Source organism: Hyaloscypha bicolor, assembly GCF_002865645.1.
Source record: "Hyaloscypha bicolor E unplaced genomic scaffold K444scaffold_183, whole genome shotgun sequence".
Taxonomy (NCBI): Eukaryota; Fungi; Ascomycota; class Leotiomycetes; order Helotiales; family Hyaloscyphaceae; genus Hyaloscypha; species Hyaloscypha bicolor.
This window is the reverse complement of record NW_020194685.1, coordinates 3,448,053-3,464,367: the sequence shown is the minus strand read 5'-3', so window position 1 is coordinate 3,464,367 and position 16,315 is coordinate 3,448,053. Positions and strand designations below refer to the sequence as shown.

The 16,315-nt window shown below is 49.1% G+C and overlaps 9 protein-coding genes across 9 annotated transcripts; 7 read left to right on the top strand and 2 right to left on the bottom strand.

Moving 5' to 3' along the window:
* Positions 1-242: 242 nt before the first annotated feature.
* On the top strand, positions 243-1,371 carry K444DRAFT_670476 (NAD(P)-binding protein; the record flags this gene model as incomplete). Its single annotated transcript, XM_024887630.1, has 4 exons — positions 243-309; positions 360-676; positions 740-1,267; positions 1,327-1,371. 4 exons carry the CDS (start codon positions 243-245, stop codon positions 1,369-1,371), a joined length of 957 nt encoding a protein of 318 aa, XP_024727789.1.
* Positions 1,372-1,727: 356 nt separating this feature from the next.
* On the top strand, positions 1,728-2,891 carry K444DRAFT_622220 (uncharacterized protein). The gene has a single exon (XM_024882056.1). The coding sequence runs from the start codon at positions 2,041-2,043 to the stop codon at positions 2,665-2,667; it is 627 nt and encodes a 208-aa protein (XP_024727788.1). The 5' UTR covers positions 1,728-2,040; the 3' UTR covers positions 2,668-2,891.
* A 973-nt stretch (positions 2,892-3,864) lies between these two features.
* Positions 3,865-4,608, top strand: K444DRAFT_711159 (uncharacterized protein; the record flags this gene model as incomplete). Its single annotated transcript, XM_024888237.1, has 1 exon — positions 3,865-4,608. One exon carries the CDS (start codon positions 3,865-3,867, stop codon positions 4,309-4,311), a length of 447 nt encoding a protein of 148 aa, XP_024727787.1. The 3' UTR covers positions 4,312-4,608.
* A 279-nt stretch (positions 4,609-4,887) lies between these two features.
* K444DRAFT_622219 (uncharacterized protein) lies at positions 4,888-5,994 on the top strand. Its single transcript, XM_024882055.1, has 3 exons — positions 4,888-4,977; positions 5,166-5,408; positions 5,471-5,994. Exons 1-3 carry the CDS (start codon positions 4,965-4,967, stop codon positions 5,821-5,823), a joined length of 609 nt encoding a protein of 202 aa, XP_024727786.1. The 5' UTR covers positions 4,888-4,964; the 3' UTR covers positions 5,824-5,994.
* K444DRAFT_278139 (uncharacterized protein) lies at positions 5,950-7,026 on the bottom strand. Its single transcript, XM_024871541.1, has 2 exons — positions 6,554-7,026; positions 5,950-6,473 (listed from the first exon to the last, which is right to left on the bottom strand). Exons 1-2 carry the CDS (start codon positions 6,780-6,782, stop codon positions 6,130-6,132), a joined length of 573 nt encoding a protein of 190 aa, XP_024727785.1. The 5' UTR covers positions 6,783-7,026; the 3' UTR covers positions 5,950-6,129.
* K444DRAFT_278145 (uncharacterized protein) lies at positions 7,027-8,002 on the top strand. Its single transcript, XM_024871542.1, has one exon. The coding sequence runs from the start codon at positions 7,271-7,273 to the stop codon at positions 7,793-7,795; it is 525 nt and encodes a 174-aa protein (XP_024727784.1). The 5' UTR covers positions 7,027-7,270; the 3' UTR covers positions 7,796-8,002.
* Positions 8,003-8,208: 206 nt separating this feature from the next.
* On the bottom strand, positions 8,209-9,150 carry K444DRAFT_648590 (uncharacterized protein; the record flags this gene model as incomplete). Its single annotated transcript, XM_024885478.1, has 1 exon — positions 8,209-9,150. The coding sequence occupies one exon, from the start codon at positions 9,148-9,150 to the stop codon at positions 8,209-8,211; it is 942 nt and encodes a 313-aa protein (XP_024727783.1).
* Positions 9,151-11,079: 1,929 nt separating this feature from the next.
* On the top strand, positions 11,080-12,617 carry K444DRAFT_622215 (uncharacterized protein). The gene is made up of 2 exons (XM_024882054.1): positions 11,080-11,330; positions 11,379-12,617. The coding sequence occupies exons 1-2, from the start codon at positions 11,265-11,267 to the stop codon at positions 12,318-12,320; spliced, it is 1,008 nt and encodes a 335-aa protein (XP_024727782.1). The 5' UTR covers positions 11,080-11,264; the 3' UTR covers positions 12,321-12,617.
* A 2,934-nt stretch (positions 12,618-15,551) lies between these two features.
* On the top strand, positions 15,552-16,108 carry K444DRAFT_638180 (uncharacterized protein; the record flags this gene model as incomplete). Its single annotated transcript, XM_024884218.1, has 3 exons — positions 15,552-15,596; positions 15,648-15,867; positions 15,918-16,108. The coding sequence occupies 3 exons, from the start codon at positions 15,552-15,554 to the stop codon at positions 16,106-16,108; spliced, it is 456 nt and encodes a 151-aa protein (XP_024727781.1).
* Between the last annotated feature and the right edge of the window lie 207 nt (positions 16,109-16,315).

Genomic DNA, 16,315 nt, shown 5'->3' with positions numbered 1-16,315 from the left:
CGAATTACCCCGCACTTCTCATCGCCGGATCCCGCATGATTGGCTTCCTTTCGGCTTGTGGATGCAAGCATAAAATTAATTATTAATTTGCATATAGCTTCGATGGAGGAGAAGTACCAGAGGGCTAAATTGACAGTTTCTTGCCTTTGAACTTTGGTGAACTTTTGGCCGGGAGAAGCTGGTAGTTTTGGGATCAGAGCTCTGTTCAATTCATTACAACTCAAATTCAACATTGACCAAATATGTCAGAGATATTGATCGATGAGAAGGTGCTGGCAACATGTAAAGGAAAAGTTGTGGTGATCACAGGTAACATCAAACCCATCCCATTCAAATATTACCTTACTCACATTTTCCAGGTGCCGCGAACGGAATTGGAGCGGCAACTGTCTCCAGATTCTTCCACAGCGGAGCGCATGTATTCTTCAGTGATCGGGATGAAAAGGGCGGCGGAGCTCTTGAAAAACACTTGCAGGAATCTTTAGCACCTGGCGATGGAACGTGCAATTTCACACGAGTCGATGCCCGCGACTACCAAGCACAACTTGCATTATTTGACACAGCATACAAAGAGCATGGTTGTGTCGATATGGCAGTGTATAGCGCCGGGATTAATGAGATGGCAGCAACTGGAAGTATAGTTGCAGCTGAAAACAACTTGGAGACAGTCAAGGAAGTACGCATCTAGCAAAACTCGTCAATTTCATTTTCTCATGATACTAATTTATTACAAATACAGTATCCTAAGCTCATAATGGACTTACTTGACATCAATCTCAACGGATGTATATACTTTGCTCGCATCGCTCTTGCCTATTTACATGCGGGCAGTGACAACTCACAGCTTCCATCTAAGTGCCTCCTCACCTTGATCTCCTCAGCGGCGGCGTTTCAAGAAGCACCCGGCATGCCGGGATATGCTGCGAGCAAAGTCGGAATACTCGGTTTGATGCGATCGATTCGGAGTCTTGCACCGAAGATGTGCAACACGCGTGTCAATGTCATTGCTCCCTGGGCCACGGATACTGCCATGGTCGAAGGTCACACTCGCCTCTTTACGGAAAACAACATTCCGCTTCAAAGTCCAGATGACGTGGCGGTCTTCACTCAGTATGTCACGGCAGATCCCGTGATAAATGGAAAGACTGTGTATGTTGGAGCTGCGAGGGGTTTTGATATTGAAGAGGGTCTTGATAGAACATTGCCTCAATGGCTGGGGCAAGTCAATGCTGATTTGTGGAAGCGACAAGCAAGAGCGTTTGCAAAGGTAAACCCGCGATGGCTACATGCGCAAGGGTAAAGATATGCTAACATGTCACTGTTCAGGGAGACTGGCTGCGAAGTGACAAGATCGGTAATGCTAGTCACTAACAGCAGTCTATCAGATGTAGAGGCAAGAAAAGATGTAGATTCCTCATGTTTAGGTGCAATTTTGTAGGAAAAGATTTGAGCTGGGTACTGGATATAATCTTACCTTTCAGTACCTGATTTTCCACTCATAACATCAAACTAATATGATGAAAAGTATTCCATCCACCATCCCAATTCTTCAAAGATGCCTAGGAGTTTTCTCTCCTTCCTTAACGGGCAATTCTGAGAAGAACCAATCCATTTACGGGAAGGGTTCTAACTAAACTCGGGTTAGCAATCCGACGCGCAGGAAGCTGAGTGGCCTTGGGCTTCTAGTTTGGTATAATCAGACCCCGCATTCCCTACCCAGAGGAGAAGTTACATGACACCCACACCTGTGTCATAACTCTATTTGTTGGAGCTGCTAGAATTGTTTGTAATTCAGTTTTGCCAGCGGTGCTCGTATTGAACCCGAGCCCCGAAATGCCCCTCAATTGCCCTGCGCCACACTTTGAAATCAGCCGGCTGAGGCGGTCCGCCTATCCTATAAAACAACCTCTCCCTCCCACAACTTCACACGCAGTGTCTTACAGTCGCTGAGTCTCACGTTTCAAGAAACAGAACACCTTACTTCCTCAATCACTAACAGTTGATCTCTTGCTTTCTAAAAGCCTCGTTCCGACGTCCGCAATGGCATCCTCATCCCACCTTCCATGGTCCCGGTTCAAAGCTGCAGAGCCAGCGCCATCGTCAGACCGTACCTCATTCACCTTGAGTCCAACCACCTCTTTTCCGACCGACGTATGGCGCAAACCTGGTCCACCAGAGGTGAAGACGTTCAATGCGCCCATTATGTACAAAACCATCCCACTATCCGCCTTCAAGCGAGCCCGCGTCACCATAAGCGGCAATTGGTCACGGCTGTACGACCAAGGCGGCCTAGCCATCGTCCTTCAAGACCCGAAAATAATCTTAGATACCGACAGGAAATGGGTCAAGACCGGAATCGAGTTCTATCAAGAGGAGGCGTATGTCGGTACTGTAGCCGCGGATCGGTGGGCGGATTGGAGTTTGCTACAGGTGGGTATCAAGGAGGGGAAGATGGTTACGCTGGAGATGGAGCGGGATACAGAAGCGGATACCCTTTGGGTGTATGTTATTGATGGGAAGAGGAGACATCCAATTCGAGAGGTTACCTGGATTTTGAGTGAGCCGGATGTGCAGGCTTGGGTCGGGGTTTATGCTGCTAGTCCAAAGCCGGACGAGAAGGAATTAGAGGTGAAGTTTGAGGGATGGGAGTTAGAGGTTACGGAATAAAGTTTGTGTGGATGGTGAAAGTCCGAAGAGAATATCAATGAGACTTTGTCAGGTTGCTGTATCTGCATTTATCTACTCGCTCCCACGCATGTTTTGTCTCGTGTCACGCCAAAGAATTGCCAAAACAAGTCATAGTCCAGAATTTTGCGTCGTGGGCACCGTGGGAAGGTTCTGAAGTATGCTCTTCTCGCATTGATTTTCCTTCTTGTAAACGCTACGAGCAAATATCTCCATAGATGACAAGCTAATTTGTTTCATTCAGTGCTATGGCAGTAGTTCACTGGGAGCATACAGTATAGCTGCATTTGACAAGGACTGCTGCATGGTTTGCGCTGGAACTGCGACAGAGTTTTGCGATGCTGAAAATAGGCTGAGCATATACACCTACATCTAGTATAGTATGGCATAGGTAAGATGCACTGTTATACCCTGTAATTAACGTTTCGCTGCGCTGAATACAATGACCTCGAGTTGAGGATCCGCTTATTTTGGCGGAATCACGATATTCAACATGGAAATCCTGATACCGAAAGCAACTTGCGTGTATGTCACCCATTTTTTGTAGTTTTCGTTAGTATTTTTTAAAGAATTTCGTTGTGTTCCTAGATATTTGGGAATGAATGATCGACTCTGGAGTTGAGTTTGGTTAGCTAGACTGGGTCCTAATTGCGGAGCCCACACCATGGGGTGCCGTTTTTTGCACATTGTTGTTCCGACTAACTCAATCGGTGTACCGTATTCTTCTAGAAGTCTCCTTAATCACTCTTTCTCAATTCACTTCTTTCCCCGTTATCAAGACGAGTATTCACCTCAAGAAGAGTTGTCACCAGGCTACCAACCCTCTCAAAGCCGTATCTCGCCCGGAACGATACATACAGTTTCGAACTTCAATATCACGTCAAGTTTATCGGACCCAATATAGCATCAATAAACAGCAGCCATTTGAATCTTGAAGAAATTTTGGAAGCCAACAAGCAAACTTTGATGCTTGTGGGTCTAATAAAGATCACGCTCTCGAGACGAGCTCACCAAGTAAAAGATAGAGACTTTGTTACGATCAACGACCAGCCGTGCCGAATCAAGACCACCACATTCTTCTCCCCTAGAGGGATGCTTTGCCTCAGAGGAATCGCAACAGCACCTCAACCGGAAGACGCACCTTGTCTCCATCGGCGCAATACCTCTCATTGTTTCGAAATGATGGTCTGCGCAATGGACGAGATTCAGGTTTCCGAAGTCAAGCCACTTTCCCCAGCACAGGCTGGGAGAGGCGATTACCTCATCATTAAAGGTCGCTCTTGTAGGATTATAGATTTAAGCTTCTCTGTGTGTGGATGTAGGAGTCCTGGAAAGCTTTGTGGTGTTGGAGGGGACATTTTAATTAGGAAGAAATGGGAAGCCTTGGCTGATTTGCGCCTTCTTGTTTCGCAGTTGGAAGTCGAGGAGGAGGAAAAACATCTCTTAAATATCTCAGACGACTATTTCTGCTCCACTGTCGGCGACAATAACAAACCTGAAGACGAGGTAGAGGGTCCTAATCAGTTGCTTGGTAAAGCAATCAAAGACATCTGGACAGATGGAGAGCCGAACATCATGGTGACGACTACTGATACCATGGAAATGAAAGGTGTAGTGTTTGATTAGAAGGTAGCGGAGATGAAACTACTTGGTGTGCAGGGAGTGGGTATGTTTGAGTTCGAGAATCTAGACATTGGGATGGCAATAGATATTCCGCCTCCTGGGGGGGGAGAAGGGAGAGGAGATTGAAAAGGATGCTTGAGAATTTTAAGAGGGGCCGTACAATAGCCATCGAACTTTTGATTCCTATACCTGGAGTATCGTCACTTTGGGCGATTGATGCCGTATCAATTGGGAAGGAGGTAACGAAAAGTTCCTCAATTAGGGATGAGTTGTCAAGTTAGACGTTGATAGACATGCGAGCTATTTAGAAATATGGACAGGCATTGGAACATTCGAGTGTGTGAGACTTTTGTAATGTTCTGAATTAGCACTATTGGAAAGATGGATGCGTAGTTAGCTCGGAATCGTAGTCTCGAGGTTGGAAAAGTTCGTTGCACATCTCGAGATTTGACGCCAACCCAAGCCCCTGAATTTCCCCACTCCAGCCCCTGAGTTTAGCGAGATCTTCACATGAAAATCGCTCTCCGTGGTGACATCATGGCTAAACCTCAGAAATCGTTGAAGCTCCGAAGCTTCCTCCCTCCACAATATCTTCCTTTCTCCTTTTAATTCTCATACCTTGTCGTCGCGCTTCCCAATACAAAGACTCCCATACAATGGATCACCCAAGTAAGTTCATGATATCCTCTAATTGAATTGACAATACTCTGGCGCTTGGGAGCAGCCATCTGGCCAGGGAAGCTTGTTTGGGGAGACAAATGGAAACTCAAACTGCACCTCTCGTTGCAATCTACTTCCCGAATCGCGAAATCCACTTTATTCAATTGGTATTAGTTTTTACTGACGAGAACATCCAGAACGTCAAATCTCGCACGTCATCCACCTGCTCACCGAAGGTTCTCCCGCAGACCAAAAGGATGCCCTCGATGCCTATTTCCTCCCCGACGCCAGCTTCATCCATCCATTGTGTCGAGTCCCCAGCTTTTCGCACATCTCACTGCCATTGATCGGAGAGATTAATTCGCGGTGGGTGATCTGGATGATTTATCGCTGGTACAAAATCCTGTCACCACGAATTATTCTCAACATTGAGTGTGACGGTTCGCTCTCCCAACTGGTCCCCTCTTTCCAAACAATCCCCTCTAACATTTAGAAATTGTAGAATTCAACCAGAAGTCGTCCATCCTGTTCGCCGAAATCCACCAAATATTCTCCCTCTTCTTCGTCCCCTTCTACAAGTCCGACGTCCGCCTGACCACAAAACTGCAACTCGTACACCCCGCAAACGACGGGAAATACTATATTCAAAGCCAAGAGGACTTGTATCAGTTGAATGAGGTTGTGAAGTTCTTTTGGCCTGGTGGCGCAACAATTATCTGGTTGTGGCAGGTGTTTGCGACGGGGCTGTGTATTTTGGGTGCGCTGATGTTGGCGCCAATTACGTGGGTGGAGCAGAGGCATGCGAATGGTGTGAATAGTGTTAAGAAGGGTTTTGAGGGGCCGAGGCCGAGGTGATCGGTGAAGCTTTCGGGAGGAGAGCTAAATATGCAAAGTCCTGTTTGGACTACCACGTTTTGGTAGGTTCTGGGATGTTGAATAGGGACTGAAATTTATAGCCAAACGTGTTCTTGTAGGCCTGATGGGCAAGTAGAAACCAGACAATCATAAGAGTTGACGGAAACAAAGGTATCAATTTCACTATCAACGCCTTCCCGCGAATTGCTTACTTCCAACCGTCAGGGTCCGAACGTTATTTACAAAGGACCAAATATTCCCGTACGGACCGTCGTAACATTCACCTCTCCCCTTCTCCCCTAGACTTTACTTCTTCCCCCCACCAGCCAACCTACCAAGATATCCACCCGCACCCTTAGCTCCATCTAGAACTCCGCTGCCAACTTTCTGCGCACCACCAGCCACGCCTTGTCCGGCAGCCTGCCCCTTCTCCAGAACGGGGTCACTATACCCGGCAACTGGTCCTCCATACGTCCCCTTGTCATCTTTGCCTCCTCTCTCGGCACGATTAACACCTTCCTTAGACACCATGTTGCCGACCGGGGCTAGGAGCCCGTTGGAGCCAAGTTGATTGCCGACGAGGTTGTTAACGTCGTCTTGGATTTGGTCGACTTGTTTGATGCCCGTGATTTTCGTCTTATTGAGTTGCTCTGTTTTTGCCCGCGTTAGCCAAGTCGAAACAGAAAATGTGGAGGAAACGGGGGCAGGCGAAGGAAGGACACGGAAGTACCTTTCGTAGCATAAGAAGCCTTATTATCTCCCTTCCCAAACCACTTGAGATACTGGTCCTCGATCCAGGGCATCCATCTCTCGTACTGGTAGTTGTAGTTCTCCTTCACCCACTCGCTGTATGTTTGCTTTTTCTTTTGTTCGGCGGAGAGGTTGTTATATTCGTCTTTGGTTTGTTGTTCCGTAGGCTCGGCTTTGCCCATTCCGGTTGTGTTCTTGAGTGAGTCCATTTGCGAGGTTTCGGTTGCGGTGGAATGGAGGTTTTGGTAAGTCTAGAAGAAGTACTTTGAGGGTTAGGTGAGTTGGAAACTTGATCCCGAATAGAGATAGGAGATGGGACGGTATCATAGAGGAGGTGGGGTTGAATTGCCAACATGTGGCGGTGTTTGGAGCTGTCATTGCTGGATTTATTAATGACGTCGCAATTCAGGGATCATGGTCGAGACTCAGGGTCGAAATCTAGTATCCTGTTTTTGGGGATTCTGCTGATGCACGCCGTGCATTGATTTCCGCAGGGATTGTGTGGCTTTCGATCCTCTCGTATCCCCATCACTTCTGGCAGACACATCATGGTGGGTAAGTTGATGCACCAATGAAATGACTGCAAGAATTGGAGGTGCGAGACCCACCGGTTTTGCAGGTGCCATACTTAAACGGTAACGAGTTATTGGAACTCTGCAGTGAATTATGGCGACGAACCTTAACAGTCAGGGGACGTATGCAGCATGTGTGTAACAATGGCTCAATCCTCGAAGCCGCCCCCAGCGGACTCAACTTGAAAACTCACCCACTTGACTGCGCATACTCCCGCCACAACCAAGATCCCCAAAAAAAATTGCAAGTGTTGCTCTCAAATAAAAAGCCCGAAACTCCAGCCAACGCGTCCCTTGTCCCTTTAACTCGCCCGGACCCGCATCATTCCACCCTGCTATTTCCCCAATCACGCTCAAATCTCCCCGCTCTCTACTCCGCTTGCAACATCTCCCGCTTACTTAGCAGCCTCACAATCATAGGCCTCGACATCATATGCGAACCTCGGCCCACTAAGGTAACACCTTTCCTTCTTTGGGTTCCACCCCATTTCCTGGGGCATACGGCCCTGTATTCTACCTCTCCGCGCTTGGGGTGTTGGTCTCTGTCTTCGGGTTCGTTTGAGGATGGGATTGCGAGGGCGAAGAGGCTGAGGGAGAGGCTGAGGAGAGTGGTGACTGTCACATTGGGAGACACATCTTTGTCGGATTGATGGGTTGTTCCTTGAGAAAATTGAACGACCTTCCTTTTGTCGCGAATTTGAAGGTTTTGCAGGGTTTGTTGTTGGGCCTGCAAGGGAATAGAGGGTTCCAATGTTGGTGGCTGTTGGGCTGAAGGGATTCCGAACACTTGCCTTGAGTGGCTTGCTCAGCCCCTAAAGCGCTCGCTTGAGGCCCAATGGGAGGTTGCCAGGCGCGTACAGGCGCATGACTTCAGGCGCTCCAGCGTCCTCGTCACTTGCCATTCCCTCTCTGGAAAAAAAAGTGAACTGTGGAGACACGATTGTAGCTGGAAGCATTATGCTTATAATGATGTATCGCTCATTAACCGTCTTTCTCGCACATGCAGGAAGTGTGGCCGCGTCATTAGGAGATTCTCGCCAATACATGATTCAGCGCAACAACGTCAAAGCATAACAAGACCGGCCAACAGAACAACAATCAATCCCATTCCCGATCTCTTATTTCTTCCAGCACCGCCCTTCTTCGTAGTAGCGCTCGGTGTCGTGGAGCTCTGAATAGCACCCACCTGTGTGGTAGTAACCACCGTCACGATTGCACTCACTGTGCTGGCCGGTAATGTCGTCCCCGGAATGATCGAGGCGGGCTCTGTCAAAGTAGACAGCGAAGTCACAGCCCCCGTATTGCTGACATACGACCCCGAGACAAGCGTCAAAATAGTGTTTGGCAACAATATCGTCTCCTGCGACACAACGCCAGAGACCGTGCTCGGAGATATGGTCACCGCTGGAACGACACTTTCTGGGATCGTAGTCGTATACGTGTGAGTAACCTGGCTGCCTAGGTTGGAGATCGGGACCGCGGAGCCCACTCCAGAGGCTGTGAACTGGGTTGGCATTGGGAGTGTTGCTGTATTCGGTTTTGCTGCTGGGTCCTTCGAATAGATATTCCCTGTCTGGCCACTGGCGAGCGTGTAATCACCAGTTTCGAGATTGGCGTGGTCACCGGAAGATGAAGTGTAGGAGCCGCCTACTATGGTGCCGTGACTGCCGTCGGGGAGGAAGAAGTTCGTCGTAAATTTGTCGTAACACATGGGCAGCCCAAGTGCGGTTATTGTGAGGCAGGATAGTAGCGCGTTGCAGCACAAGGATGCCACGGCTCGGTCAGATAGTGAGCGTTTGAAGGCTGGCAGGGAGGATTGCACAATGTCGGTGAAGAGGTTCGCGAACGCTGCATCGCCAATCTGCGGGGTCGTTGCGGATGTGGCGCCTGCAGGCGCGCAGACGACAAAGCCAGTGTTACAGTCGCCATTGGCATTCGAAGACGACACTGAATCTGCTGTTACTAGAGTCGCGAGTATTGCGAGAAGGAGGACATTGAGTCGCATGTCTGAGGTATCTTGATCCAAGGGAATCGAACACGAAGAGATGTGGCGGGGAAGTGGAGGGGAACGCGGAAATAGAAATGAAGGAAAAGAAAATCAAATCGTCCTCAATACGAGGGTCTAAACGAAAGTGTGTGGATGAATCATGGGAACGATGCGATTTGCGACTGGTACACGGGCGAGAATATGTAGTGGAAGACGAGGAAAGATTCAAATGGGAGGGGAAAGCATTTTGTCTCGTATTGCCTCGACGCTAGTCCAGGGGCTTTCGGGAGGCTGCTGAGAAGATGGTGGGATGAGGGGGTGGGAAGCCAATGGTTGCATCTGAAGCTATTCTCGATCGATCAAACACGCGCTCGCACACCAGGTGCGATCAGGTAAGTAGAATCTACAACAACCCTTGAAACACGTTGCCTCCAAGCTTGCCGAGGCATTCTCTCAACTAGTGATTATCCTTTTCAACTCCTCGCAGGTGATGTGACAGTGTCCCCTTCCAGGTTCTCATTTCTTAGCCTTTCTTTTATGTTACAGAATTAGCAGCTGACAGCACTTGAACAAAAGACCAATAAGCTATAACTTTCTTCGCGCGGCTTCACCGTTGACAGACGGGAATCACGGGTAAACCCAGGTCACGTGACCAATAGCTTCCCCATATCTGGATTTCACTACTGTTCTCTCAGGTAGGCTAGTTCAAACATGTAAATCAATTAATCTTTATATTAGATTAGTGCCAGTAGGCTCTGTTCCATACAATAGAGGTAGATGAAGTTGGGGATTCCTGTCTGTGGCTTCAAGGGTGGGCTCCCACTGTGGCCGTGGGGGCTGGGCCACAGCAAACGTGGGGCAGCCATTGACGCAGTCCTTTGGTCGACTCACCAATGCCTTTGGTCGACTCATCAAGTACCAACATTACTCTCATGAGTCGTAGATCTTCGTTTCAGCCACCAGGCATCACATCGTCCACCGTCAGCTCGAAACAGTGCAAGCACGGATCAATTATTAAACGGCGCTGCCAGGCTGTCATCCTGCTTCCTCCAGCCTCGCAGTAGGGTTGCAAAATCTCTCTACTGGTGTAAATCCGCTCGGCCAACAATACATATCCCCCCGTCCTCGTTCATGTCCCAAAGTCTCTATAATGGAGTACACAATACCAGTAATTTTTCCTCCAAAATAGCAGGGTTCAACTAACGCTGTAGATCGGAGATTGGCGTTTGGGCTATGGCTTTGATTTTGGAGCTGGGCAATCAGTGTCGGAGTATATCCCTTCTTTGACTCCCCTTCCATTGATTAACACTTGCTAAATCTTGCGGAATTCAGATCGGAGGTCGATTCCCCAGTATTGATGATTTCAGGAACTTTTCAGGACCGAGGCCCGTATGTCCATGAGTTTGAGCCAAGGGAGGCATTTCGTGCATTGTGGTAAGGGTTACCCCAGCTCAGTTATCCTGCCCTTTACGTGATAATCGTAGTATTATGGAGATGTGGTGAGCAATTTTAATCAAACATCATTGTAAGGCAGTAACATATCTTCAAAAGGTCAAGACTGTAATGCAGCAAGCTTTTGGGACGTCATAACTTCGTGGCCTTGATTTGAGAGCCGCCTATAAAACACAGCTGGAAGAACTAGATCTACTTAGTCCGAGGTCCCTGCAAGAAACACGGTTTAGAAGCGCACAATGTTGAGTCAACACATAGTAGGAAGAGACAGCATGAAATATGATGTTAACGATCGTTTCGTGTTGTTTTTTCCCGCCCTTTACGAAAATAGAGCAGTGAGGTGGGTCTAGCCAGGCAGCCATTCTCTTTTTGTATACTCCAAGCAGATTAACCAGCCAATCACGGACCGTGAATCCCCGGCGCAGGCTCGCGACGACTGCGCCTCAAACGCCAACCGCATCTTGGCCCCTCGTGTCTTACTTCTCCCTGCCCTCCCCTCGATCTTTCAACATCCTCCATCTTGCTTCACGATTAACGATCATCGCCAAATATCAACAGTCTGCAATCCTCAGTCGTTTCTTATCAGCGGCATCGAATCTAGCAAGATGGAAACCGCAACACATCTCCTTCGCCGTAGCTTCGTGGCCACCATCGGCAACGAAGATGGCGAACCCACCAAGATGCCAGCCTGGGGCGCCCTGCTCGTGGGCACAACTTTCCTCATCTCCCTTGGTATTTGGTTCACCGCACGTCTACTCGATTCCTAAGACTGAACTTTGGCTAACCTGCTGCAGATCTCCTACACCTTCGGTCGCGTCCTCACCACCCTCCTTATGATCGAATCCCCTCAAGAGGCCATTACCTTCGAGCCCCTCGCAATCGAAGATCCCGACTCCACAATTAACAAAGACCCGGAACAGCCGGCCAGACCAGCATACATAACCTCCAGCTTCCGCCGAACGGTGAAGCACCTCCAGGCTGTTGGGGGCTTCCGTGGACGCTTCCGAGGTTTCGCTGTGTTCATCGTGAATGCAATCCTTGTACGATGGATCGCAAGGATGCTTGTATTCATTCCTTTTGTCCCATACGGAGTAGCCGGAGTTATTGCAGCCGTCATCTGCGCACAACTTCCTCTGGCCTGGACACAAATCGTCATTTCCGAGCCCAACCCCAAGAGCTGGTACCGTCGCATTCCTTCGCCAAGAGTATGGCGGAAGGTGGCTGTCCCAACTGCTGTTCTTGCTGTTGCGGAGCAGATCACTATCCTTGTACCGCTGAGACTCTTTGAATTGGCTGGCTTCACTCAGGACGCCAAGACGATCGCACAACTCAGCCCTCACGATCAGGCCATGTTGTCTTTGAAAGGATTCAGCATCTTCGTCCTCAGTGTTGTGCTTGGCTTCTTGCTTGTCTTGCCTGCCAACGTCACCTTGACTCGAGTTCAAGCTTCCCTCCTCCCAGATACCGATGAGACTATCGTTCCCTTCGACCGCAGCTTTGGCGGAAAGGTCATTCCCGAGATTGTTGGCGGCAACGGCGTTGTAAGCATGCTTGATGCGTGGAAGACTTTTGACTGGAGCTCCCGTATCAGACTTATCAAGGCGTATGCCAAGGTCTACGCCCTCACCATGCTTGTTACTTTCTTCTTCACCATCTGCTTAACCGCCGAGATGTTCTTAATTGCTGGAAAGGACTGGGCTAGCGTCCTTCCAGGTGATGGAAGCAAGGACCTATAATCGGCTCCGCTTCGAAAGTTGATTGACAACCAGCTTGGTGGGTGGTCACTGAGTGTAAAATGGATATGGGGTAGGATATTATGGGTGGGAATTTCCATTTGTCATTTGAGATTGTCTCCTGAAAGACTTGGGTAGGTTGGGTACGGCGCGCTCAGAATACATAAAGGCAGAACAAGAGATCACTTCTCTTAATGATTATACTCGATTCAATATCTTTGCGCTTCTGGCAAATATTCTCCCTGTTCAGAGCCATTATCTCTGCGAGTGCGTCATCCTAGGAGTAGTTCGTCATAATGAGCTTCGAAAAGCTTGTCTTGAAAACGGTAACATGATTTCCCATCTCGTCGTTCTCTGACCGGGCGGCAGTTTATGGACCAGTCTATAACTGGCCAGGTTGCGAGCCCCACTGTGGGGAGAAGCCTGGTCGTTGCGAAGATCGGGGTCTCAACGACGTCGTTATCTTAATGTCTGGCATGTTTCGTTCCAGGCATCTCGGGAAGAACTCTTACCACGGAAAAAATTGCCTTTCAGTCAAATCTGGACGCGCAATGTTGCCTTCGCCCTTATCACAGCTGCGTTCTTTGACTTTCCGCTTGGGTATGCTCATTTTCTCTTCCGATCCGAAATCAAACTCGTGCTAACAAACACTCAGAGCCTTCACCAACCTCTGGACTCTCTTCCTTTGGACCCCTCGCTCCTCATCAGACTTATCAACTCAAACCCGTTCCCCCTTCCTTCGCGGGCGGTGTTGGTGTGCCCGAGCCAACCATCAGACTCGCAAGCTTAATCCTTGGCCTCCTTGGCATGGCTCTCTAACTCTTCCTCTATCCCACCATACATGGCCGTCTCGGAATCCTCCTTTCCTTCCGCACTTTCCTCCTCCTATTCCCCCTGGCGTATTTTTTGGTTCCATACCTCTCGCTCCTCCCTCCCACCAGCGCAACAGCGGAAGTAGCATCGTCAGGACCCCTGATCTGGAGTGGGATCACGCTCGTTCTTCTGCTTCGGGTTACAGCGCGAACATTCACACTTCCCGCGAGCATTACATTGTTGAATAACTATAGCCCGTATCCGAGTGTGCTGGGGACTGTACATGGGGCTTGGCCAGAGTGTGTCTGCAGCATTCAGGACTGCGGGACCGGTAATGGCTGGGTGGTGGTTTGGGTCGGGTTTAGAGGGGGGTGTGGTTGGTGCTGCTTGGTAGGTGGTTGCGGGTGTGAGTCTGGCGGGGTGTGCGAGTGCTTTTTGTGTGTATGAGGGGAGTGGGCATGAGATTTGGCTTGATGGCGAGGATGAAAAGGGTAGGGCTCTGGGGGAGAGGCTGTTGACAGAAGAGGATGACGGATATGGTGATGAGAGAGAAGTGCGGCCAGGACGGTACGAAGTACCTCTCGTACTTGATCAAATGATATTCAAGAACAGAGACGAGGCCGCCCAGCTCCCCTATCTTCATCAGCCCTAGCCTCACCAGGCTGCTCCGATCTTGACGAACAGGGAGAACAGATATCAAGAATTTACCCGTGACAATAGCTTAAGCTGAGATCAAAAATGACGGACGCGCTTCAACAAGGTAGTCAATGCATTCCAGAACGGCAGCACTGCGGGGTAAGACAGCTACGGAACTATCAATCTTTCCGAGAACAAGGCCATCAAGGCTAGTCACAAACTTGTGACTTGTTTACCCCGCACGAGAGGCATTGTAGTGTTCGAGGATATTCGAGGGTCGGTTAAGCTAGCTTTTCTACCTTAAAGTGGGTGATGCGATTGCGTCGAGGCAAGAGCATTGTGCTGTATCGCTTCGATTTCACATTGCAGCAATAATGCTGGAGAATAGCTTTAAATCAAAGCACAGCTGCAAGATGCAGACATATTTAATTAAAAAAAACATTTGACTCGGGGCAGACTTTGATTTTCCAATGTCCTGGGAGAACCACATGACGCGGCCGCAGGGGTGACTCTGTAGAAGCTCTTCCGGGGTCCGTGCGTAGCGAAGGGAGAGCTTAACGAATTCGCGATTCGCAGTAGTGGAGGCATATTCAGCCGTGCAGTGACAGGGGAAAAGATTCGACGAAAGCCTACTTTTCTAAATACCCATGGGCCCTTCGCGGTTTAGTCCAGCATCGCATGCGTCATTACTAGCCGAAAACAGGCATAAGGGACAATTGACTGCAAGTCGGCGCACTCCTTCCTGCAGATATGTGGGACGAGATAACCTTTATTGTTAAGGTAGTGGCAATTCCAACTGCTGGCTGTGACCTCCTGGTCCGCTTCACTCGTATTGGTCGTATGGGCAGCAACTCAGAGTAATGGCTAAGAGACAAATGCATAACATATTGGGCTGGTTTCGCTGGTCTCAAAGGCAAAATAGCTGGTAATACAAAGCATAGCAATAAAGGAAGATATCCTTCATTCTCGTCTAATTCTTCTTTTAGACACATACCTCTTGGGCGGAAAACAAGTAGTAGGGGAAAGCTGAGAATGCATTTTGGGATACTATTTTGCCAAAGGTAAAGATAAGCAGAGTCTTGTAAACAGAATCAAGAATAGAACCACTTGCTCATAACTCCCTCATCCGAATTTCTACGCTTTGAAACTCAAAGGAATGAGTCTCTTGTCCATGTTTGAGTTGCTTTCGAACCAAGAGGCACAGTCTCGTCTGCATTTCCCTCACCTCCGGATAAGACCACAGCTTGGAACTCGCAAGGAGACATGATTCCATTCACTCGCTGCGAGTGAATCGAATTATTCGGATCATCTGTCCACAAGGCCAGCGGATTGGCGGGGGTCCCCCGCTAGCTCGCTGCCAAAGTTGCCAGCCTTGCCCGACCCTTGGGCATAAAGGCAGCCCTCGAGTCCTTCCTTCCTTCCCTTCCTTCCCTCAACAACCACCACCGCCTCTGTAAGTTGCAATCGTCCCTTGCCTCCACCTTCCATATTCCCTTTGATCATGAACAACAGCGGAAAGCTACAGACATCAGCGTAAAGCGAACTTGCTTTGCGCCGATGTTCCTGACGACGTCAGGGGGGGTTTGACTCAGTTTCAACCTTCCCTTTGATTGAGAATATCGGCGGAAAGCGATGTGGATTCCTAGCTTTCCGCTCATGTTCTTGACAGAAGACCAGCGGAAAACGGATCGCTTTCGAGTTGAGAACAATGTGCTAACTTTGACATAGCTCGTTTTCCGCTGAACTTTCACCCAACTTCCGACGAAATAGATTACAGACAACTACATGAAAATGGTGTCTTCCTCCGGCAAATGGTCTGCTACTGAGGACGTAAGTAACGTTCATTCTTATATTCGTCGGAGCAATACTTATTGTTCATAGAATTCCTTGATGCTCCAGATGATCCACCTCGGCCATTCTGGCAAACCCATCAATGCTGATAGTGTTCACATTGGTGGCCGTACCCACGCAGCCAAGAAGCACTGTATTAGAGACATGAAGAAGCTTGCTGCTGCCGAGTTCGCCAAAGCTTCCGTTACTGGTGGTCAAGCTGCTTCCCAGTCCGCTTCTTATCCCGCCACTCCGTCCAAGGCTACCAAGGGTAATTCTATCCAATTGCATCTGGTACAATGTGCTAACCGCTACTTGCAGCTGCGGCTCCCCGTGTGAAGACACCGAAGGCCCCCACTCCGTCTAAAGGAAAGCCATACAAGTCGCCAGCCTCGAAGAAACGCAAGGTGGTGGAGGAATCCGATGAGGAGTCTGAAGCATTCTCTGTTGCCGATGACAATGACGACACAGAGGCCACCACCGAGATTGCAGATGACCCGGACGATGAATAAACGTGCCGCCGTGAGTTCTCAGTACTTCTGCGTCTACGCTTGCGGTAAGCCTCGGCACTCTCAGATTTTCTGTTGAGGCTCTTCAACTGACACACTTGCGGACGTCGGCATTCAGCTTTCCTTCGCTATTTCCCTCGGTTCATACATGCATGGCGTTGGGATGGGGGTGTCTGAAGCTTGAGGCATGGTTGTAAGTCTCCGCACTCT

Bases quoted from the DNA above. Each gene is read 5' to 3' on its own strand.
- K444DRAFT_622220 (XM_024882056.1), top strand. From the start codon at position 2,041: ATGGCATCCTCATCCCACCTTCCATGGTCCCGGTTCAAAGCTGCAGAG.
- K444DRAFT_622219 (XM_024882055.1), top strand. The intron at 5,409-5,470 runs GTTCGCTCTCCC...TAGAAATTGTAG, and splicing joins TCTCAACATTGAGTGTGACG to AATTCAACCAGAAGTCGTCC.
- K444DRAFT_278139 (XM_024871541.1), bottom strand. From the start codon at position 6,782: ATGGACTCACTCAAGAACACAACCGGAATGGGCAAAGCCGAGCCTACG. The intron at 6,474-6,553 runs GTACTTCCGTGT...GGGCAAAAACAG, and splicing joins GGCTTCTTATGCTACGAAAG to AGCAACTCAATAAGACGAAA.
- K444DRAFT_278145 (XM_024871542.1), top strand. From the start codon at position 7,271: ATGCAGCATGTGTGTAACAATGGCTCAATCCTCGAAGCCGCCCCCAGC.
- K444DRAFT_622215 (XM_024882054.1), top strand. From the start codon at position 11,265: ATGCCAGCCTGGGGCGCCCTGCTCGTGGGCACAACTTTCCTCATCTCC. The intron at 11,331-11,378 runs GCACGTCTACTC...AACCTGCTGCAG, and splicing joins CCCTTGGTATTTGGTTCACC to ATCTCCTACACCTTCGGTCG.